Source organism: Coptis chinensis, chromosome 1, assembly GCF_015680905.1.
Source record: "Coptis chinensis isolate HL-2020 chromosome 1, ASM1568090v1, whole genome shotgun sequence".
Classification (NCBI taxonomy): Eukaryota; Viridiplantae; Streptophyta; class Magnoliopsida; order Ranunculales; family Ranunculaceae; genus Coptis; species Coptis chinensis.
Genome location: NC_141456.1, coordinates 31,642,690 through 31,665,085, shown reverse-complemented (window position 1 = coordinate 31,665,085; position 22,396 = coordinate 31,642,690). Strand labels below are relative to the sequence as shown.

Sequence of the window (22,396 nt, the reverse complement as noted above, 5' to 3'; positions counted from 1 at the left end):
GATGAGTACAGCTGCATTCAGCCATCTCATCATTACAACCGAGTTTAGATAGCGATTGTTAGTGAACAACCCCACAGGTCTGAATCAGATAGCACCTCTTTATAATGCTGTTTTTCAAGTGCTTATTGCTTTTCTGTACGCAACTAAATCTTCACTAATCCTAAACAGTATCCTTTGTCCCCCATTCCAATATGTTATATATCGACGTTGATATTAGACCTAATACTGATCCTGTCATGAAAAGGTTCTTGGTTTAGAATGTTCGTTTTGATGAGGATAATAATTGCAGAGCATCGAATTTATCCAATGGTTGAATCACTTACCCACACGATTCTGAAATCTCCAGTTGCAAGAGACAAAGTTGATACTAGTTTATATGTTATGCTTAAAGTTTACGCGGTTAAAAAGTATGAATTGTCAAACTGACCTACTGGATGCTCTTTAGTAAACATTCTTACGTGGATTCAGTGCAAAGTATAAAGCATTAAACGCAAATTGGTTATCCCATGCAAAGTGATCAATATCATAAGTTACTTTCACACATCTATCAACATCTATATATACCTGTAACTTTAAAGTGAAAAAGATGCCATCACTCATCTTTGACCTGATTTTATCGACGCAATGCATGTAAAGAGGAAATATTGGGACCGCCCGAAAGAAAGTTTGATGCAGCTGTAGTATCCTTTATAGTTTATACCACTACACAATTTGTAAGTATTCCGATCAGTGCAATAGGTTTAATATCATACTATTGTAGGGAAAAGTTCAAAGGAACCATTGACAAGATTGGAATTAGTGCATAAAATGAAGTGACATCTCTTTAACGTTTTATGTCGTACAATTTCCACTTCCCCGAGAATGGATTTGAAGGAACAAGCTCTGTATTTTGCTTTCCTAAGTACCTTGTATATTTTCTGATAAAAAGTATTTGTAGTTAATTAAAGAATGGCAATGACCATGTATCCTTCATGATGCCGTGTCAGCTCTGCTTTCTTTACGGTTTCAGAGTTGCCCTTCACTTGGGACTTTAAATCTGATCTGGAAACCCACTACGATCAAGTGAAATGGGATTCGGCGGGAGTAAGTGGTGTGATAGCATCAAATCACTATAGCAATTTACCTCCTACACTGATAAGAATGAGGGAACCATCTCAACCACAAGTAGTGCTTCAGCTTTACTATTAAAGCAAAAATGGCATAGCATGGAATGTGCATCAATCCCACCAAGAAGTACCTGAAGGTAAAATATGGCAACAGAAAAAACTTAGAATAGCCTTTGAACAAAAAAAGCATTCATCATCTAAAATACTTTAAAGAACGCGGCTGTTATCTACAGTCCCGCAACAGTATTTTAACATTTTTTTATGTAACTCTTGGTCTCTTCAACCATTTTATTTGGACGGAATTGCCCATATCCATTTGATTAAATTACAAAACACCCAACCAAAATATTAAAGTAAATTTGTAATAATAATAAAGACAATTATGTCATTTAAACGCAACACACTTTTTCCACACCAAATAACAACTACTAAACATCATGTGCGGAGCACATGCATCATGCTAGTAATTATTAAATTGAAGGACGGAGTTATACACGTGAGGAGCCATTCTCCATGTATATCATATAATCTATACAGAACACAAATGGGAACTCTATTCAAAACGAATAGTCCTAACTTTGAAATGCTTAAGCGTTTCTAATCAATTATGACGACAAGATCCCTTAGTCACCAACTGTCAATATTCAAAGTAAATGGCAAATTATGTGACCATGATCATCTCCTAATAAGGCAGATTTCTCTTTGTGCATTAAGATACGATTTCAAACAATTTGCAATCACTTTAACAAGCATAAGGTTTAGTAACACATACCATAATGGAGCATAAGGGGAAGATAAATCAAGAAATGGGTATGGCCACCTATGACAAAGAAAAGAATTGTTAAATCACTCTGAGTGAGTTATAGCAAGATCAACCAAATGTAAAAATAAAGGAATAAAATGAAAGAGTGAGTTATAATGAAATGTTCAAAGAAAAAGAAGGAAGACAGCATTACCAAATTGAGACACAAGCATGAATGACCCATTGGAAGATGACAAATACTGATGTCCATAAGATGAAGTAAGCAATCCGAAACCGTGGAAAGCGCTGTAAGGTACATATTGGAATGACGATTTTTAATTACTGTATTCAAGCAAAAATTAGTCAAACTAAATAACCACTTCCTAATAGTTTTAATTACTATATTTTGTATACCAAGCAATTCAAAGCTGTATCTCCGAGGAGGAAAACAGCATTTATTGAATGCATCCCAACCAGCAACTGCAACCAGAAAGCAAACAAAATTATTCCGTAAGAACAGAGCTTTCAGTAATAAGAAGTTTTACTTCATGTTATGAAAATAAAAGAAAATACAAGTGTTTGCAGCACTTACAACAAAACTCAGGTTAACAAAGTAATGTTATGGCTAAGGCTTAGGCTACAGCTATGGTCTGTATCATCAGAAATACGATGTAAAGGACATGTCGCCTGCATTTATTTATTTGTTTGTTCCATTTGCTGTTTATGGGTTTTTTTTTCAAAATCGTATAGAATATCCTCCAAATTACATGTACTATTTCTACTGTAGTACAAAATCCTGAAATAGGGGTGATTTCAAGGCGTATGAATACCATGATCCTAAACACTTTGCCACAGGGTTCAAGTATATTAAAAACATGAATTGAGAGAAATCAGCCGAGTATTTGATATTCACCCTTCAGTTTCACAGTGTACGCATTGTTGGGCCTTTGGAACTTGTCGTCTCATACATCACGCTAGCATCTATTTCTGTCAGTTTAAAGGATCTTTCTTGGGTTGGTAAAAAATCATAAACCTTACCCAGATAACAATAATCGAATATAAGCTTATTCAAGTTTCTAACAAGCTATAAAACTGTATAGAAATATATCCGAGACTTTCAGTTACAATGTCACATGCTTAATTGATTATCATTGATGAAGGCCACTATATGGTCTTGAGATTTTCTTTTCTTTGTGGTCAAAAACAGAAAATCCCGCAAGCTTTTTAGAAGTAATTTCTGATATATAGAAGTAAAAAGAGACTCACTTTGGTTTGTTTTATAAATACAAACAAACTTCTCTATCGATGAAAAGGTGAAAGCAGTTTCATAGCACCACATACTACACAGTATAACAAATTTAAGATAATGATATGTGAAGCAGGCAAGCACATAATATCTTTTGCTTGTAAAATTGAGTTGATACTTACAACATTCAGGTTGTAGTCTTTGATTTCTAGAAACGGGACAATGACGAACCAAAAGACAAAATCAGTGAGCATCACAGCTCCTGCATTCATCTGGGTGACAGAAAAAACATTGTCATACATATTGTATAGCAAAGTGTGATGTAAATCCACCACAAAAGCATGATGCTGGGGAAAAAAAACATTTCTTTTATTACTTCATCAAGAATAAAGCCACCTCCAGCGTACTTTCTATCATAAGTTGCAATAGATTAAGTTTAACACATTTTAAAATTCAAAACACAAAAAAGAAGAAGAAAGACAGGTTAATTTTAACAATCAGCATTAATTTTTCATGTATCAGAGAACTTGAGTGATTACTGATTATTGATAAAATGGTTAACTTCAAACCAGCAAAACCAATCTCTGAACCCGCAAATGCCCAAAGTGCAAGCTCTTGATTTATTGCTTACAATATTTTGAATACGTATCTTATATTACGTCAGCATAAGTACTTTTTCCATTATTTCCAAGTAATATGTACAGAAGATACAAGACAAAGGAAGATGATAGAACTAGTGTGGCAAGAGTTCGAAAATTCATAGTACAGGGCAGTTCATTTGGGTTTTCTAGTTATGGAATAGTTATTTGAAAACAACTCACAATCCCGTTGTCCAAACACTTACCTGGAATATAACTTGGAAGATGTAACCCCAAGTACCGGCTGTTTGACGAACAGGGTCTTGATCCTGGGGAACTGAATTCTTTTCTGAGTTACATGCATTTGTATTTTCGTCATGTGTTGGAGAAACATACATCCCTTGCTCTGCATCTGAACCCATTCGAGCACCACTAACTTTATTGCGATATTTGTAGCATCCATATACAGAGAGCAAAGATCCAAGCTACAAGTGGATGGTAAAATGTAAAAACGATATAAACAACATGCAGGAAATACATAAACAACAGTAAATTTAAACAGCAGGAAGTAATTGAAGACAGTATTTGGGGGGGGATTGAATATTATAATAGAAGCTTTGCTGAATTTAGAGGACTTACCCCAAAATAAACTGTAACCAATGTGAAAGTCCACCTGTCGAGATTGAATCGGAAATAAGAAAGAAAACAAAACAATTAAAAAGTTTGTTCATATCTTTCCTGAAAGATGACAGTGTTCAAAGCTCCATACTATATACTATACAGAACATATTTCCTGATATTCACATAATAATAAAACATGTGTTGTTAAAAAGAGATTATAGAATTGGAACTGAAAAGGTCTGTTGTCTCCAATTGACATGGACTTTACCAAAATAAAATGTGAAGAGAGAGTTTTCTTACTGAGTGTAGAAGTAAAAAATGCCACCACCATCAACAACAACATTGGCAATGAGCAACACCAGAAGTAAAAAGAATGCAGCAACCCGGTAAACCAAAAGCCAAGCAGGGTGGATTTCCTTCAGACATGGTTTCCAAGCCTCATCCTCGTACAAAATCCCTTTCTCGTCCTGTTGGGTTTCTTCTCCGTTTGGTCTCGATTTCTTGGAACCTTCATATTTCCATATGAGCACAGATGCTACAAGCATGCAGGATGAGATCCATAATGCACAGAGCGCAACCCTCCAATTCAACCAATAAGCCGGTGTGGTTGTGTCGGCAGTCATCTCTGGCTGCCAAACGACTTTTGAAGATCCTGTTAAAAAATCCATCAAATTAATTCTTCTTCTCTGTTTTTTTTTTTTTTTTTCACTTTTTCACACCAATGTCTGATAAAGCTCGAGTATTGATTAGCATTTTAATCCAAACAATCAAGAGAGCTCAAACCAAAGGCCAAAATCAACTTAGAGAACTATTTTTCCTAACAAATTTGTGAGATAAAAGTTTTTCTATAATAGACTTCAATCTTTCTATATTACAACTATAATAGAATTTCCATAACATATTTCAAACTTTCTACAATTCAACTAAAACCCACAGATGCTCAAACCAACTATATCTCCAAAAACCATCTCTTTAAATGAACATTAAAACTCCAAAACCCATTATGCAAAGAGCCAAGACAAATGTTCAAAAACCCACCATGCATTTGTCCTTCATTAATGGTATAAGCTAACCAAATATTCCAAACTTTGAATGCGTTTTAAACAAAAAGTTGATAACAATCAATATTATTAATGAAGCTAAACTATAAACAAAGGCAAAACCCACCATGCATTTAACTTCATAAATGGAGAAATAAAACTGCAATACAGATTCTTAACTTTAAATGTGTTTTTCAGAACAGAAAGATTATATATTTAATATATGAACTAAACTCTTAAGCAAAGTTTGATACTTACAATCTAAAAGCAGAATGTACAGGAAGAATCAATAAACTGAACAGGGTGGTGTGAAAATGAGATGCTTTGCTTCTTTTGTGAAGAGAGAGAAAGATTAAAGGTTTAAATAGTTTGGACATAATAAGCTTCCCAAGATCACCCTTTATTATGTTATAAATATAAATTTTCCAGTTAGTTACTAAATTAATCATGAAATGATAAACCATGCAGAGGTGTCCTTGTTTTATTTAGACTATAGACAGCCCTTTTTTTCTTTTTCTTTTTTTTATGAACGCAGGAGCAGTCTGTTTTTTATTAGTTTTTGTCATTCTTTGTTGATTGAATTTCTCCAACAAATTTGAAAGAGACTGGGGCATTACTTTTTTTTATATATATATTCAAGATGCCTTCTGTGGCCTGTGGACCATGCGGTCGGTCCAACTGTCAACAAGACCAAGCGTGATTGCGTGGAAGGAATTGGAGTTTGTGAAATTACAATCATATTATGGTTCAAAACAATATCTTATCTAATGATTTACGCTGTTCGACTTGAAGATGATTATTATTTGGGAATCCAATAAGAATTAGATAAATGTGGATAAGGGGTACATTGTCCTGAAAAAGCATGAGGATTTTTTTTTTTTTTTTGCTTTGGTGAAGAAAGGATATAGAGGATGATTGATCAACAGGAAGCCAGGAAGGACAGTTAGCTGTTTTGTGTGGTTTGGACTTGGGGTTGAAACAGGAAAGTACTAGTCTAGAGTTAGTTATGATTGTTCATAAAGCATGAGCCAACCATATGAAACAAACATTTCATTAGAATGGTTCCAATATTTAGTGGGGTTCCTATGGTACTACACTACTACCACAACTATCAAATGAACACTCAATCAAATATACAAAAAGTGCTTCATTCCTTCATGTAATAATGCAACCCCAAGCTTAGCTTTCAATTCAACAGTCCCTCAACATAAACAATTATAAGATCATGAATAATTGACAACACCACAATCTGTTGCTTCTCCTAAAAAAACGGAGACACCTAGTAAGATCATTTTATTTGCTTCTCCTCTGTTTTTAGCAATTTCACTTGTATTTCGGACAACTAATAAGGTGGCAACAGCGAAGCTTTATTTTAATGAATGGCTAATGTGTCTAAATGATGAAGGTGAAATTCCACCTACCCAAACTCCCAAACATCCTCAAACAATCACCTTGACCAAGATCTTTTTTTTTTATAATAGACCTTGCCTAAGATCTTGCTGAGTTATTTGCATGGTAAAAAGCAAAACCTGTCTAGAAACGGACGTCCAAGTGTAACATAGGCATAGAATGGAGAACTTGTTGGTACCAATACTGTTTTTTTTGCTTACATTGCCTTTGGATTGTTATAAAATAAACCAATTTCATATTTGTTTCAAACTAAAGAGGGAAGAAAAAGTACTTTTCGAGGAGGATGCTCGGATCAAGGTGAAACATTCAGAAGAGGGTGGTCAGTATGAGGAAAATGAGTTTCAGCACGGTTGAAAGTTAAAATGAGCACAAAAACAATCTTAAGGCAGGCCCAAAATATCACCGATATATCTCGTTTTTTGGCTACACTGACATGGAAATATCCGATATATCTCAACCGAATATTAAATATGTTTTTTTTTTTCGATATATTTTGTAATTTCCGATATAATGATATATATCGACTGATATATCTGATATAAATTGTTGATTTTGACCGATATTGTTGACTTTGACCAATATATTGACGATATTTACAATATAATCGACGATATTTCTAATATATCGACATATAAAACAAAATTTTGACTGGTCAACAAAAAAAATAGATATTTGCAATATATCTCGATTTTTTGGATACATCAAGATATTCACCGAATTCGATATTTTGGTCCTTCATATTAAGTGCCATTTTCTATTCTCAGTGAGCATTAAAAACTGAAGGCAGAAGTCTAGTGAACAGACAACCAACCTAAAATAAATGAAAAAACATTGACAGATTCACAGATATAAGACAGTAAAAAAATATGAAAGAAACATATACATATAGTACCTTTGTGGCTCATTGCTAAGGCCGAGTAGGTAACGAAGACATCTGATTTTGTCACTTCAAATGATCATTAGGTTCATCACCACCCATAGAAATTAATTAAGGTGGAAGAAAGAAAACAGAAGTATATAAGATAAACACACAGAGCTGTCAGTTTCATAAGTTCCTTAGCATGCATAGTATGCATTCTTGCATGACTGGCCATGCAAGATATCTTTTTCACATGAATAATAAGTGGTAGTTACTTGAAAGGCGCCACTTTCTAGCTTTGGGATGGAAACGCATCTCACCTTGCGCACAACATGCACCCTGATTCTTGCATACCATGCACATTATCTATGATGTCTAGTCTTAAGGCCAAATGAGTTAAGGATATTATAAGCTTTATAAGAATTGTGGGATGGCTAGAATAGATGTAGTGGCTTGAAAATGGTCAAGTATTACATTGGGGAAGAAATATAATGCCTCGCATCTCAGATATGTTGCGATACATATGAACTCAAACGGTACATTTAGCAATCTTTTGAAATCAAGATTGAAAATGTACAGGCTTGACAATACCTCTATTATGTGGTCAATTTGAATTGAGGATATCAGGTAGAGTCCCGAACTGACAGAAAAGTAACTCGAAAAACAAAAAGGAACAGCTTATTTCATGTAAATAATGTCCGCTGGGTCGTGTAATCAAAGAACATATCTTTCCTTACAACCACAAGCATTTAGGCATTTACATCTTTATTTATATACTTCAACATTTTCTCCTGCAAATACAGAACATTTTCAACTGACCTACTATTTCCCTGACATTAGTTACGTACCCAAATTACGATGCCTTTACACTGTTAGCCCCAATTAAGTAACAAAATTTTCCACCACCACAAAACTGCATACTGAAAGATTGAAAAGTAATAACGCCAGTCACCATACAGATGCGCTTCTCCTGCGGTTAAACTGCATGCTTGCCAGGAATGTCCATTTATTCCAAAGGAATCTTGAATCTCCAGTTTCAAATTATGTCAGAGTCGTCCGCAAGAGTGGAAAGAGAAAATGGAGCTATAGCAACATTAAATGACGATGTGCCTATTTTGTCAGTGTGCTTCATCTCAAAATCACCCTCCTACGCAAAACCAAACTATAAATAGAATATTTTGGCGTTCAACTTTTCAAATGGACATATAATAATATAAACAGTTCCTATTTTGAATACAGCCATAAATCATTAAGTGATTCAAAAGTTAAAGAAATTACCTATTGGAATTGATTCACTAGAACCAGAATTGAAGCAAATTTTGAGAATTTGTGTAGCGAGAAGGAAGGGGGGAGGAGTACTTCAAAGGAAGTATGCAGCATCTAAGAAGTGAAGATTCCCTCGTACACACTTTTGTGTTGCCTTGAAATACATGCCAAAGCACATTTTGAAGTGACATGTATGCCTGGATGAGGGGCTCTAACTTTCGTAGATGCCACAGCAGCTTCAAAAAATTTACTGGGTGGAGGAAGGTCGTTTGGATGTGATTATCTAATTTTATAAGAGAAGCATGTCATAGCTCCCGAGTGCAATATAAAGAATTTATTCCTTCAGAAGAAAATCTTCCTTATAACAAACTTGAAGTTGTGGCATTGACTTCTCGGATAAAAAGTATCGAGGAAGAAATTTTCCAAAGAAATAAACTTTTAATCTTTCAGAGTAAATTAAAACATCCGGACATATATTTGACAGGTGATATTTTACCATTTTCCCACTAGGAGTGCTTAATGGGCAAGCGGAGGAATATTCAAATCCAGTATGAGGAAGTATAACTGGCTGCTGCCCTATGACCCCGATGCCCCTGCCAGAAGAAAAAAAGGAAACAGTGAGTTATATCCCGCAAATATTACTAAAAAGTAACTTCAGTACTTTCAGTGAATGAATTCAGTATGAAGAGATATGAGGAAAGACATGAGTTGAAAGCTAACCAGACATTCTCACTTCTGCTGTTGGCATCAGTAACAATCCAGTGGCGTCTAAGAAGTTGAACAGGGCGCTCTGAGTTATTGGTTATTCTTATTCTATATGCAAAAAAATACTGTCCTTTTGAAGGCTGACTCCTATCCTCGATGTAAACACTCCTGACTTGAACCCTGACCCCCTGAAACATCAAATAGGAAGACCTATTGAGATAACTGAGCAATTTCAAGAAAAAAATGAGAAAAATAGTGATGACCCTACTACTCTACCTCTATCTGGTAACTGCTTCATTCCAGTGGCGGAGCCAGGAATTTAAGTGAGCGTGAGCCACTCAGAAACCAAACATAAAAAAAAAAAAAAAAAAATAAAAAAATAAAAATACACTAATTTTTTTTTAACTAAAAATTCAAACCCGATCACAAAACAAATATATTTCGAACATAAAAAAACCATATAAAATGATTGTAATAAATGTAATATAAAAAAATAAAAAAAATAATTCAATCTAAACAAGTACTTCTTCATAGTTGTTCTCGGCGGCTTTCTTTTTTGTCATCCTTCTTTATTTTTTGGAAACGTTGCAAAATCAACTCGGAATCAATGCTATCAAAAACTTCTTTTTCAATGTATATTATTAAATAATCATTCAACCATTCATCCGCCATCCCGATTGCATAGACAATTCTTTATGATATTCATAGCAAAAAATGCCCTCTCCACGGTAGTAGTAGCAATAAGTAAAATTAGCGCCAACTTAATCAACAAATACACAAGTGGGTACACAATGTCTTTCATCGTCTCAACCATTTTTTTGGCTAGACTGCTAATTCCATTTATTTTATCAAACTTAGTATCGGAACGCACATCAATGATATAATTCTCAAGCTGATCCGCTAATTCCATTTGATCTATTTCTGAAAAATCATCGAGATAAAGTCGAGCAAAATGAATCAACTTTTGTTTATCGAAAGCAGCAAACGACTCACAACCCACTTTGATGTAGGTTGTTCAACACCACCATCCTCAGTTTCTTGGTAACTTCGCTTTGAAGAGGATCCTACTTCAACACTAACAACATGATCTGTGTTACTAGTTGGTTGAGCGGGCAACGACTTTTCTTTGATCAAATACTTTAACATAGTTATTTAAACAATTAAAATAAACCACCAATCAATTTAATTGATATTGCACGAATTAAAATAAATCATCAATAATGTGCACAAAATAAAATAATAATCACAAACATATAAAAATCTAAATAATATGGTTTAGGAATCAGTACAAAAAGACGACAAAAAATTAAATAATATAAGAGTAACCTAGTTACCTCCACAAAACCGGTAAGTGTAAAGGTGTTTGTTTGGCTAGAAGAGTAGAAGACTTAAATTTTAATATAAAGTAATAGAGAATGAAGGAGAAGAGAAATAGAGTAACTCATAGGGTTTTTTTTTTTCTTTCTTATTTTTTTAATGAATATGAGAGAATTTCTTTGTTTGGGTTTATATATGGGTGTGCTTTTTCCGTGGAGTGATTTGTTGAGTTTTCTATTTTCTTTTTTTGGTTTTTTTGGTACTTTGTTCTTTTTACTACATCAAGTACTGAAATATATAAAACGTCAGCACAGCACATGACCTTTTGTTTAGTTTCTACTCACTTGTTTCTACCTCAAGTACTCAAGTACGTGTGAGTACGTACATCAGTGGCACATGGGCCAATATTTTTTTGCTTATTAACTTGTGCTATTTTGTAATTAATTGATAACTTTTTTTTTTTTTTGGGTAGAGTTGAGGGTACGCCAGGGTGTACCCTGGGCCCCCCTGGCTCTGCCACTGCTTCATTCCACTAAATCAATGTTTTATTAGTTATTGATAAAGTAGTTGTCGAGAAACCATACTTGACAAAAGAAGGGTTACAACAAAAAATGAAAGTATCTTTTATGAGAATCTGGAACATCTGTAGAAGCACTTGCCGTGACTAATACTAACTCCTGATGTTTATAAGTTATGGAGAGTAACGGAAAGAGCACTCCCTAAGATTGAGATGGTTGAGAATAAACATACCAGGGTTGTTGCATCACTTGAACATTTAAGGAGTGCATGTGGTGCCACTAGCTTCAGCTCGTCTCTGAGTTTAACTGCATCCTGAAAATCAATGCAAGAGTTTAAGCAAACAACATAATCAGCATTAAGTTTTAAAACTGTCTATTCATGGAAAAAAAGGATCAGTTTGTGAGACTAGAGGTGCTATCAGATAGTGCACCCATGTCCCTTGTAGCATTAGAGTTTGGTCCATCTCTATGATGAAAATAAATCATGGAGGATACACAAAGTAGTCACAAATATCACAAATCAAATCATCTCTGACAACTCCTATAGGATGTAAGTTAAGATTTATTGTTGCTGTCATGCTATGTAAAAACTTCTTTAATACGCAGAGCTGAGCACAGTCCATTCTCTGTATCATTATTCATAAATTATACGAACAGCCATGAAGATGACAAATATCTTGTCAAGAAAGCACGTTCTTGATTTTTGGTCATGATCTTATTAAATTTAAAAGTATGTAGCTTTCAAAGAAATCGGACAACCTCAACACTAGGAGCTATGCCAGTTAACTCTGTATAACAACCTATATTATATAGTAAAATGAAATGGTTATCACTCTACAATGCAAGTAAAGAAGGGGTAAATCAGCTTATCGTAACAAAATTTTGCGCAATAGAATCCTTGATTCTTAACAAAAAGAGAACAGATTTCAGATTTCATGAAATAAAAAAGATTAAGACAAAACTTCGCCTTTTTTTGGTAGGGAAAGCTGAAAAACACCAATGTTGAGCGACTTCCAACGTTAGCCATCTCCTTATCAACTATAGGAAAGTGCACGGAGTTGGTACTATACAGTAGATTTGGTGTTTGTAGACTAGCCGCTGTTGTTTTGTTACAAAAATTTTAGAGTCCAACGTGGTTCGACACAAACTACAAAGACTTTTGTTGCAATGTATGGCAGGAACATCTTGACATCATTGATTAGAATTTTCAGACATTACTCTTGACATATAATTAGCGAGATTAGAATTTTCAGACATGTGACTTCCAGATCATATCATCCTTGCAAAAATTACATTTTTGAATCCATCCCATTTGTTCAACACAATTGAGGTCAAATAGTGGCGATGCTAGAAGCTGAAATCTCAGATGATGTCAAAACAATGTGTTTCATGTTTCAGAAAAGGACTTCATAGACCGATAATAGTTACCTCAAACCTTTCATCGGCCACTGCCTCCTTGAGTTCTTTCAGAAGACGTAATACTGGCTCCTCTTCTTCAAATAGCCTCAACGAGTCCCTAATTCTCGCAGCTTCTTTATAGTCCTACAATAAAGACAATTATGTGTGATCTTAAACATGATTGTAACTCACTAATAAGTCTAGGTTTGATAATGTTAAAATGAAAGATAATAAGTTACTCCTACATTCATTCACAGTATCTATTACTACATCAAAGCAACATAATCAATTAACACAGATAAGAGTAAAACACCTCAGATTTAGCAGCAACTTCCATCTGTTGTTTCAAAAGAGCATAAGTATGTGTACGAGAAGCAAAAGAAGAAGTGCTCAAATTTTGCTTCTTATCTCTTTCAACACCATTTCTATCTGAAGAAGATAAACAACCAACAATCTTATTATTATTATTACATGATCTTCTTCTTCTTTCAAAGTTTCTTCCCCCACTTGCTCCTGTATTGAGACCAGTTAACATTTTTAGACTCAAAGATTGCATTTCTAATTCTCTACTTTTTTTTTTATTGATTGCAAGAAAAGAAAAAACTAGTTTTGAGAGTGGAGCTGTTGAAGAGAGAGAAAGTAAACTCTGATATTGAGTTGAAATGACCAGAATAGCATTATGGATAATGCATTATTGGTAATTGAAATGACGTGAAACACCATTAGTTTTGGATATTCAGATTTCATACAGAATGATTGCTTGGCCTATGTGTACCACGATATTATTACATCATGTGCAATAGTTGGCTTAGTTTCGTCTGATGTGTTAGATAGATTTTTTTTTTTTTTTTTTGTAGAAATGTGGAAATGCTAATTGCCATATGGGAGTATGGGACCAGCCAAACTCAGACAGCCATGCATAATGATATGCAACTGATCGAACTTGCAGCCAATCTGGCCAAGCAAGAGAATTGCAGCTGCCTCAGATTTGGAGAGATGCAGCAAGTGTGATAAAACATTAGAATAGGGATGATCAATCTTTTGAATTTTCATGGTGATATATTATCGAGAAAATTGTATTTTTTTTTGCTAAAGACAAAATTGTTGTTATTACGTAGCAAAACACCAGTGGTTATTTTCCATATAATTTTAAATTTTGTTTTGAAAGAATTTTGAGCATTGGCACTAAAATTAAAATGACAAGTCAATAGCTCTCGATGCACAATGCAAATAAGGCATAAAAGAAAATTGAAACATATGAGGATAACTTGGGAAGCCTAAAATCAAGTGCCCTCAGCCACCAAAATTAAGATTTTGATGTAGGTGGACAAAGGGTAGACACATGTCGCAGTTTGTATGAGAGACATTGATGCGCCCTTCAGATAAATATCTCGACCTTCAAATTTCTCAGAGATCAGTATCTTCACTGTGATTCGGTAATAATATAGTTGCACACTTGCACCAGGATAGGAAATGAACTGAGCTGCTCGGGCTCGGTTTCAGCAGCTCTTTTGTAGCTTGCCTCAAGCTTGGTCGATTGATTACGTGACCCTAACTTGAGCTCATTAATATCCGTTAATATCCGTTAATCTACTGTACCATTAATATCCGTTTTATACACGTTTGATACATTTTTACGTATAATATGAATAATAAGGCGAACGTTTCAAACCTAGAAATTAATACACGCTTATAATTGCCGAATAATAAAGTCCGTGTTTTTTAAATGAAAAAAAACATACTATAAAAGGTATGATCCTATTTCAAAATAGAAGGTTTTAAAAATCCATTTAAGTTAGAACCTTCCATACCTAAAAAAATATCAAAGAACTAAAGTATTAGCAAATAAATATAAATGAAAAATTGAGTTATATGTGTGTAGTTAATGAACAATTCTAATAAAATATTATATTCTAAACTTGTAATGAAACAAAGTATATCCGATTTTTTCCATATTATACGCGTATAAAAGACAAATTATATGTTTGGCGTTTTTTTTCATTTTTTTGGCTGAATTTTTAAACTTATTATTATTTAAAACTAGTATTTGTCCGTGTCGTATGGCACAGATATCAACGACGTCATGGGGCGCCTCGACGACATCTCCGCCTCAGACAAGACAGATCTCGCGTCTTCGCCGCCCCCCCCCTACTAAAAAAATTCCAACCGAAGCCCAACTAAAAAAACTCCAATCGAAGCCCATTAAAAGCCCGACAAAAAAGTCAAACCGAAGTCCACTAAAAATCCAGCCACATTTGTTGACTTCAATAATGATACAACACTCTTGTTCCACACTATTAAACAACCCACACCTCATAAGCCCTAGGATTTGCCACCTCATAAGTTAGATCCAAAAGTTAGGGGGTGGTGTTGGATGTCCAGCACCACCCTTCTTTGTTATATAATATAAGATTTCAAATTTTTGACGAATAATTTCCGTATCGAATTTTTGCCATCCGCGAATTTACTAGCTATTGATCCACATGCCATCACTTAATATATAATATTAACGACACATCTTGCGCTATTTTGTTTTTGATAAAGAATGATACATTTTGATAGTAGAGTATTTCTGTTGATTAAACCATTTTTTTCAGTTAATTGAACTTACATATGTTTTCAAGTTATTTTCGGGTTTCTAGTTTCTACAACATGTAACGGATTTCTACTGGGTTGCATTCGATGTTGCCTAGCTCGAGTTCGAGCTTCTCATGTAGCCAACAATGTGTAATGTCTCGGTACTCAAAAGAGATAGTTCAGTTACTTGTTGGGCACACGAGCAAATCAGTTCCAAATACTCTATGCATGCTCAAGAATTCACGCCATCTCGACAAAACGTCCAACTATCCTTGGGGAGGTTCCGCCAGTCCATCCATGATCCATACATCTTTTCCTGAAATGTAGGAAAAACTCAATCACGGTCCCTTTCTAGTGTACATGCATATAGATGGTCCATAAATGCTACATTTGGACTTCAACTTACTTGTGTCCAATCCATTTCATAGTTTCATACCCTAATCTCAATTTTCACAAAAGAAAGAGACGTATACTGGGTACTTGTTCTGTTATAAAGATTCATGTGTAAATTCTTGCATCATGATACTGTGGCTAGAAATTGAACAGAATGATGCACTCTTGTGCTGCTTTCTTATTCAGTATCTTTTACATGGAAACTGTTGGCGTCGATAACCTTTCTGGATTCACTGGTAAGTTGGAATATATATACGTTTCTTGGTAGAGTACTAGCTATATATTTGAATGTAACTATGCAACTGTCAGTAGCAACTAGCAAGCATATCCTCAAAATTTGATACTCTCTTGTCGAAAGTTTAATCCATTAAACTTCGTTTCTTATTTTTTTTCGATAACTTATTAGCCTTGGATTCTTTTACCCACCAAGAACTGAAGTACAATGCAGACAATTTGGTCATTAGTGTTTACTGTTTACATATCTTTATGGGCTTGGGTTTTAAGTTACTTGTAAAAGGTGCCCATCCTGAGAAAACTTCAGCTAGTTGGGGCCGGGGTGTAGCCTCGCCAAGGTTCAAAATTCAAACCGAGTCACAGCCCACAACTGTAGACTGGCTCTCTATGCGAGCTTAGCTCACATAGACTACTCAGATGCTAGGTACCTGTGTATCAGAGCTCATAGAGTTTAATCTCATAAATGTCATGATATTCATATCGAAAGATTTCTTATTTCATTTTATTTATTTCATTCATCTCAACCATGTTGCCATGTTGGGCTATGACATCAACAATGTAGATTCTGGACTTGATAATTTGTATCTGTACAGATGGTTTATCAAGGGGTCTATAATGCAAGTCTGCAACTGTGCAACACTGCAACTGAATTGAAATTAAATGGGAACATGCTCCGTTTTTATCATGTGTCTCTTTTTTCTCATTTCAAAAGAGTATCATAAGCTTACATCCTCCAATGTGACTATGATCTTCAGCTTCAGGTAGCTACACCATCTGATCAGTAGCAAAAGCTTAAAATGTGTTTGAATGACATGTTTTTCCAGCTTGGAACACAATAAGGGATTAAGTATGCCCACGTGAATGACTGTATTTGCTAGTAAATAGTAACAGTGTTGTTGTATATTTGTAGCAAAGAAGTAGGTGTTGGGGTATTTAAGTGTAAACTACAAATGCTAAGGTTGAGATAGACAAGGAAAATGTGTTTGAGGAGATGGAAAATAACACCAAATAGTCACCACAAAAGTAGTCCGTGATCCTCACGGTCTATTTCATTGACTCTGTTTGAAGAAAAGTATTCCTCAAAATGTATCTTCTTACCTCCTGCAATCACTTCTCTGGAAACTTCCACATACCTCAAATATGGCAAACTTAGTGCACAAACTGACTATCTCTCCCAGTAGACATGGAAACACTTTTGCTCTCACTCTCTTGTTTGGGGACGTTGGATATGGACAAAACCAAAATCCAACATAATAGGGTTGAGACATGAGAGTTGAGAGAGTTATGTTTCCTTTGAAGATGTCAGTGGGCACAAAGAGATAGGACAGTGTTAATGTGGAGAAAAGAACTGATGATAAAACAAACATACAGCAAATGCAAGCAATGGTCCTTTTCCCTCATAAAACTCTGCATCATGTGGTTAACATGTTTATGAAATGTTTTAAGAGTGAAGTACTAAGTCAGTATATAGATGATTATATTGTACTTAAAGCTGTGTTAGAATGTTACTTTTGTCACATTCTTGTTCCAAAATCATCGGTTTCAAGTCATTCACACCTTGAAAGGGCATTAATGCGTAAAGTGCTAATTATAATGTCTTGGTAATTTGTTGATGGAATTCATCTAGGAATCTGAACAAACATTTATTCCTTGTGCATCATCAATACCATTCTTTCTCTTTTACCACATAACAAGAGTTTAAGAAAGCTAGTCTTGGTCTTATAGGCTCTAGTGATTCCCCTATAAATTCTCTCTTGCAGACAGCAGACCATTAGGAGTTTAGGACACCATAGTGTATTGGCCTAGCTAGCTTTTCTTTCTTTCTATCTTCTTCTTCTTCTTCTTCTTGTCATATATATCCACCTCCTCTCCCTTCCTCTCATTTTCATTCATTCAATCTGAACACAAAGAAAATGTCTGCATCTCTCCTTGAAGTCCAAGAGCAGATTTGCTATGTACAATGTGGTTACTGCACCACCATTCTACTGGTAAGATATATATTTCAAACTAGTTATTAATCTAGCTCTGTTATTCAAGATGACGACACATTGCCTTTTTATGTATGTAAGTTCTCATTTCTGTGAGGTTGAATGCAGGTAAATGTCCCATGTAGCAGCTTGTTGAAGGTGGTAACCGTAAGATGTGGTCATTGTACAGGCCTGCTCTCTGTAAACATGATGAGAGCTTCATTTATTCCTCTCCAGCTGCTTGCTTCCGTAGACGACAATGAGGTGATGATCAACCATGTGTGCGTGTAACACAGTAGAAGTAGTACCATCTTAGTGTTAGTTCTATTAGGCTTCGCAATATTATAACTTACAAGGTTACCTGAGAATCTGAGATAGCATGACATGTATATATAACTTAGTCTCTTACCTTGGAGGATAAGTTATTGAAATTTGTTGACTGATTTTTTTTACCGTATCTGTCCAACTGCAATACACTACTACAGCAGAAAGAAGAAGTCCATCATGAAGAACCGGAACACTCAAAAGATCCACCTGCTAAAGAATTGGACAATCAAAGCCCAATCTCTTCTGAAAGCGACGAAGAAGAAGAGATAATCCCATTGAACCCTATCATCAACAAACGCAAGTTTATTAAACCTATACCTCTTGAGTTAAGCAATTTCTCAACTTTATCTTACATGAGGGTGTTTTGTTCTTTTCTACAGCACCAGAGAAGAGGCAGCGAGCTCCATCGGCTTATAACCGCTTCATCAAGTAAGATTATTGTCTTTAAACATCATATCCACTTCACATTAGTCATTAAGAAGTGTATAAACCAAGTAAACGTACACAAAGATTAGTTAGTAAGACTAACTCCAAATTTCCATATTTCCTTTGCTATATTTGCTTTGTGATTTAAGTTGGAAAACCTAAAAGTATACAAATGACCATGACAGAGAAGAGATACAGAGACTCAAGGCTGTACACCCCAACATCAGTCACAAGGAAGCCTTCAGCACTGCTGCTAAAAATGTAAGTGATTCCTTCGAAGGGAACTGATCAATGTGGTTTCAGTCACTGTGATAAAAATTGAGAAACTAGAGACAGAAGTTTCTATTACAAGGAATGTATGAGATTTTCTAATGCTTCCATGTTGGGATTATGAACTGACACTTCTACATGTTTGACTGTGTTTGAATATCTTTCAGTGGGCCCATTTTCCTCGAATTCAGCATCAGTTAGATGGAGAGAGCTGCAGCCATGGTGGAAGGAAAGTTGACAAAAGGCCCAGATGTTGATGAGGTAATGATAACACCATGATAGAAAAACTATGAGATTCTGTAACCTCATTTCCCAAGTTGAACTGTGAAATGACATCAATGCTCGTTTACAAACTATTTAAGTAAGAAAACTTGATTCAAGCTGCATTAGTCTTCTGATGTGAATTACTTGTCATTTTGTCAACTACCAAGCCATATTCGTATTATCTGGCCTTAACTTCTGGTATGTAAGAATATAGACTCCCTAGCTTGCATGTAGAAACCATTTTGTGCATTTTCTCTGACGACTTGAGTCTTTCCATTCTCATGCGCCCTTAACAGAGCAGTTTACAAAGTTTTCAACAGGAACATGAGCACACACTTTATTTCACTCGGCTATTGGCACAAACCATTTAGTGATTTTCCTCAAAGGAGATATACATATTTTTTTATTTGATTTTATTTTTATTTTTAATAATGTAGATACAGCTCTTATGGTCTTAATTTGATCAGTAACGTTTCAACCTGATGTGTATCAATGATCAAAACTCATTAGTAGGAACCACCAATAAATGGAATTAGAACACACACAAACGCACACACAGAGTCCACAATCACAAAAATCCAACAAATATATCACTGGGAATTCCTTCAAGTTTTGATCATCAGATGGTTACAGACAGTTCACTGTTGATTAATTACTCACAAGGAATGAATCATCCCTAATCTTCCATGATGTATAAGTAATAATCTTAACTGTTAGTTGTAAAGACTTTGCACTGGGTGAAAATTTTCAAAACATTTATTACTGCATTTATACCAAGGTAAGTCACATTCTTTGTTGAAGGACTTAAATCCCAATTTCTGAAAGTAGGCTTTTTGGGCAACAGAAGTTATGGTTGGACTTGCTTTATCATTTATGTTTTTCTGGGGTTATCTAATTAAATGGGTGTATGGTTGTTGTTTTACTTTTGTCAGGTCCATGTTTAAGATGAAGTATCCTGAAAGGTGTCATGGAGGGATTCTGTTCGGGTAAACTACCCCCTTCAACTCTTCAAGCTAGTGAAGTGGTACGGTCTTTCCAGTTATAAAGTTAGTGTTTGGTGTCTCATTTGTTGTGCTTAAAGAAGTAGATGCTCTTGGAATGTGGGTTGTCAAATATATAGGGTTGTTCTGTTCTTTATCTAGAAATTCATCTATCTTTAAAAGGATGAGAAGGAAGTTAGTTTTCATCATCTTTTTAGTCACTGTGGACATGATTTAATTTGATGCATTTATCACTACCAATATTTGGATGTAATATCTACTTGTTAGATATCGTACGTGTAGTTAAAAATCCAGAAAAGATGTAGCCCAAACTCTTATATATTATGTATAAATACCCTCCACATGCAAAATGTGTTCTGTATATCAGTCTCAACTGCTGAATATAATATGCAGACTTTCAAAAAGATAAATAGATCATATTTCATATTAGATTATTCTTTTCTTGACCTCTTCTAAATTGCCGAGGGATCAAGAGAGCTCAGCGTCTCCGCTAATGTTTTTTACGTGTTCATACCCTATTTATTTATGAAGACATGCTTCATGTAGAGTTCCATGTCGAATGAACTTCTTGTAGCTAAGGGTTGGTAAACGGCATAGTTGTTAAACCATGTATAATCCATTTGTTATATTTCGATATAACTATCGTTAGCTTGCTAGTAAACAAAGTTGAGCTCAATTGATCCCGGCCTTCCGTATGTAAGAAATTCCCATAATCTATCTTCCAACATATAGACGTACTCGTCCTTCTACTTAATTAAATCGGAATCAAAACACTAGAAAATATCATCTATAATCTATTGACTAAACCCTATTAAAAATGATATTCACCAAACTAGTGAGATTGCATCATCACCTAGCTTTATTACTCGAATACTAGTACAATGGTCCTTCATACAGGAGACTAGCTAGAATCACTAGATAATAAGCAGTAGGAGTAATTTAATCCAAACTAATATACTGTAAGTCCTAAATACTAACTTATGGATAATGTTGGGATTTTCTCAATTCACTTCCATGATCTTCTTCTGAATCTTGTCAGCCTTTGAGCTGGTCTGCCTGAAAATACCATGAAAGGAATTACTTCAAGAAAAATTAAAGATAGATGACATGGACAAATAAGTTGCAGGACCTTGTCATATATTTTCAAGCCAAAACAATTTATTAGAGCTAGCATGCAAGCTTGCGGATTCAATCAAACATTCTGCGCAAACGGCATGAATTCATGATGAGTGGTACTACATTAGTGCTGCGCGCTTTCAAGAGATGATGTATCTGAAAGGTCTGAGTTGTGTGCGCTTACAGTTGAAAGGCCTTGGAGAAATTGCATGGAAGTATGACAGAAAGAAATTTCTGTTCTCTCTGTGCAACTCTTTCCATACTGCAAGCATTATATAATCATTCAAATCACGTACATGAACGGACAAATAAAAATATAAGTATATTTACTAAGATTATAAGCAATTCAAGAGACCGGCCTGTCAGTGTAATGAGAGGTGGGATGCTAGCATGCATGGTCAGTGCTGTAACACAGTCCTCTCGGTTCATGCGGAGAAGCAAACACCTTTCAATCAGATTTTGGACCTGCCGTTCCATGCAAACAAAAAGATGTTCATTTTATTTCGAAGTGAAACATATATATATACAAATAATGGAAAGGGCATATCAGTTTTAATTTGCTATGTTAAGTATTGGACTGATTGCTCACCAGTCTAATGTAGCTATGTGGGGAGCAATGTAAACAAGGGAGGTGGTGGTGTGCATGAAACATGACACCTTTGTCAATAGAAATGGACAAAAGTCTAAAAGGAAATCAAAGAGGAAGGAAGAAAGGGGAAAAAAACAGATAAGCAAACAGATCGAGAAAAAGTGCGTGACGAAGAGTAGCTAGACATGTTCAGAGTACATATATATATATATGAAGTAGAAAGGAGGAATAGTTGTTATCCACAGATATCCAAGTGAAGGGCCAAAAGAGCACAAGAAATCCAAGAAAATGGGTTCACCTCATCCCCAAGAGATATTGATAAATGATAAGCCTGCATGAGGAGTAGGTTTGAGGTTGGATTTGGCTCTTCCAATGTGGGCAATTTAGATTCACCTAACCATCTCCTTCTGAGCACGCTTGGTGCCT

At 35.1% G+C, this 22,396-nt stretch overlaps 4 protein-coding genes across 11 annotated transcripts; 1 reads left to right on the top strand and 3 right to left on the bottom strand.

Moving 5' to 3' along the window:
• Window positions 1-767: 767 nt before the first annotated feature.
• Window positions 768-7,704, bottom strand: LOC147523478 (UDP-N-acetylglucosamine-N-acetylmuramyl-pyrophosphoryl-undecaprenol N-acetylglucosamine protein). 4 transcript variants are annotated; one of them, XM_086598803.1, is made up of 9 exons: window positions 5,592-5,728; window positions 4,594-4,945; window positions 4,312-4,345; window positions 3,939-4,157; window positions 3,277-3,366; window positions 2,263-2,328; window positions 2,063-2,154; window positions 1,879-1,926; window positions 768-1,237 (listed from the first exon to the last, which is right to left on the bottom strand). In XM_086598803.1, the coding sequence occupies exons 2-9, from the start codon at window positions 4,914-4,916 to the stop codon at window positions 1,120-1,122; spliced, it is 990 nt and encodes a 329-aa protein (XP_086454929.1). In that variant the 5' UTR covers window positions 4,917-4,945; window positions 5,592-5,728; the 3' UTR covers window positions 768-1,119. The 4 variants fall into 4 exon arrangements, with proteins under 4 accessions (XP_086454929.1, XP_086454921.1, XP_086454916.1 ...); XM_086598795.1 differs by lacking the exon at window positions 5,592-5,728 and adding an exon at window positions 5,461-5,531; XM_086598790.1 differs by lacking the exon at window positions 5,592-5,728 and adding an exon at window positions 7,636-7,704 and having other exon boundaries at window positions 983-1,237.
• Window positions 7,705-8,268: 564 nt separating this feature from the next.
• LOC147523477 (uncharacterized) lies at window positions 8,269-13,607 on the bottom strand. 2 transcript variants are annotated; one of them, XR_015216100.1, is made up of 6 exons: window positions 13,120-13,544; window positions 12,837-12,950; window positions 11,641-11,721; window positions 9,589-9,761; window positions 8,881-9,461; window positions 8,269-8,749 (listed from the first exon to the last, which is right to left on the bottom strand). XR_015216100.1 is itself a non-coding variant. In XM_086598809.1 (6 exons), the coding sequence occupies exons 1-6, from the start codon at window positions 13,360-13,362 to the stop codon at window positions 8,639-8,641; spliced, it is 819 nt and encodes a 272-aa protein (XP_086454935.1). In that variant the 5' UTR covers window positions 13,363-13,607; the 3' UTR covers window positions 8,269-8,638. The 2 variants fall into 2 exon arrangements, 1 of the variants encoding a protein (XP_086454935.1); XM_086598809.1 differs by having other exon boundaries at window positions 9,365-9,461; window positions 13,120-13,607.
• Window positions 13,608-17,635: 4,028 nt separating this feature from the next.
• LOC147523476 (axial regulator YABBY 4-like) lies at window positions 17,636-20,533 on the top strand. Of its 2 annotated transcripts, none has more exons than XM_086598760.1 (7): window positions 17,636-17,998; window positions 18,107-18,241; window positions 18,463-18,601; window positions 18,685-18,733; window positions 18,916-18,991; window positions 19,168-19,261; window positions 20,197-20,533. In XM_086598760.1, the coding sequence occupies exons 1-6, from the start codon at window positions 17,924-17,926 to the stop codon at window positions 19,255-19,257; spliced, it is 564 nt and encodes a 187-aa protein (XP_086454886.1). In that variant the 5' UTR covers window positions 17,636-17,923; the 3' UTR covers window positions 19,258-19,261; window positions 20,197-20,533. The 2 variants fall into 2 exon arrangements, with proteins under 2 accessions (XP_086454886.1, XP_086454892.1); XM_086598766.1 differs by having other exon boundaries at window positions 17,785-17,998; window positions 18,466-18,601.
• A 506-nt stretch (window positions 20,534-21,039) lies between these two features.
• LOC147523475 (uncharacterized) lies at window positions 21,040-22,163 on the bottom strand. Of its 3 annotated transcripts, none has more exons than XM_086598777.1 (4): window positions 21,971-22,162; window positions 21,741-21,846; window positions 21,566-21,643; window positions 21,040-21,321 (listed from the first exon to the last, which is right to left on the bottom strand). In XM_086598777.1, exons 1-4 carry the CDS (start codon window positions 22,031-22,033, stop codon window positions 21,272-21,274), a joined length of 297 nt encoding a protein of 98 aa, XP_086454903.1. In that variant the 5' UTR covers window positions 22,034-22,162; the 3' UTR covers window positions 21,040-21,271. The 3 variants fall into 3 exon arrangements, with proteins under 3 accessions (XP_086454903.1, XP_086454897.1, XP_086454908.1); XM_086598771.1 differs by having other exon boundaries at window positions 21,089-21,321; window positions 21,737-21,846; window positions 21,971-22,163; XM_086598782.1 differs by lacking the exon at window positions 21,040-21,321 and adding an exon at window positions 21,374-21,466 and having other exon boundaries at window positions 21,971-22,163.
• Window positions 22,164-22,396: the final 233 nt, after the last annotated feature.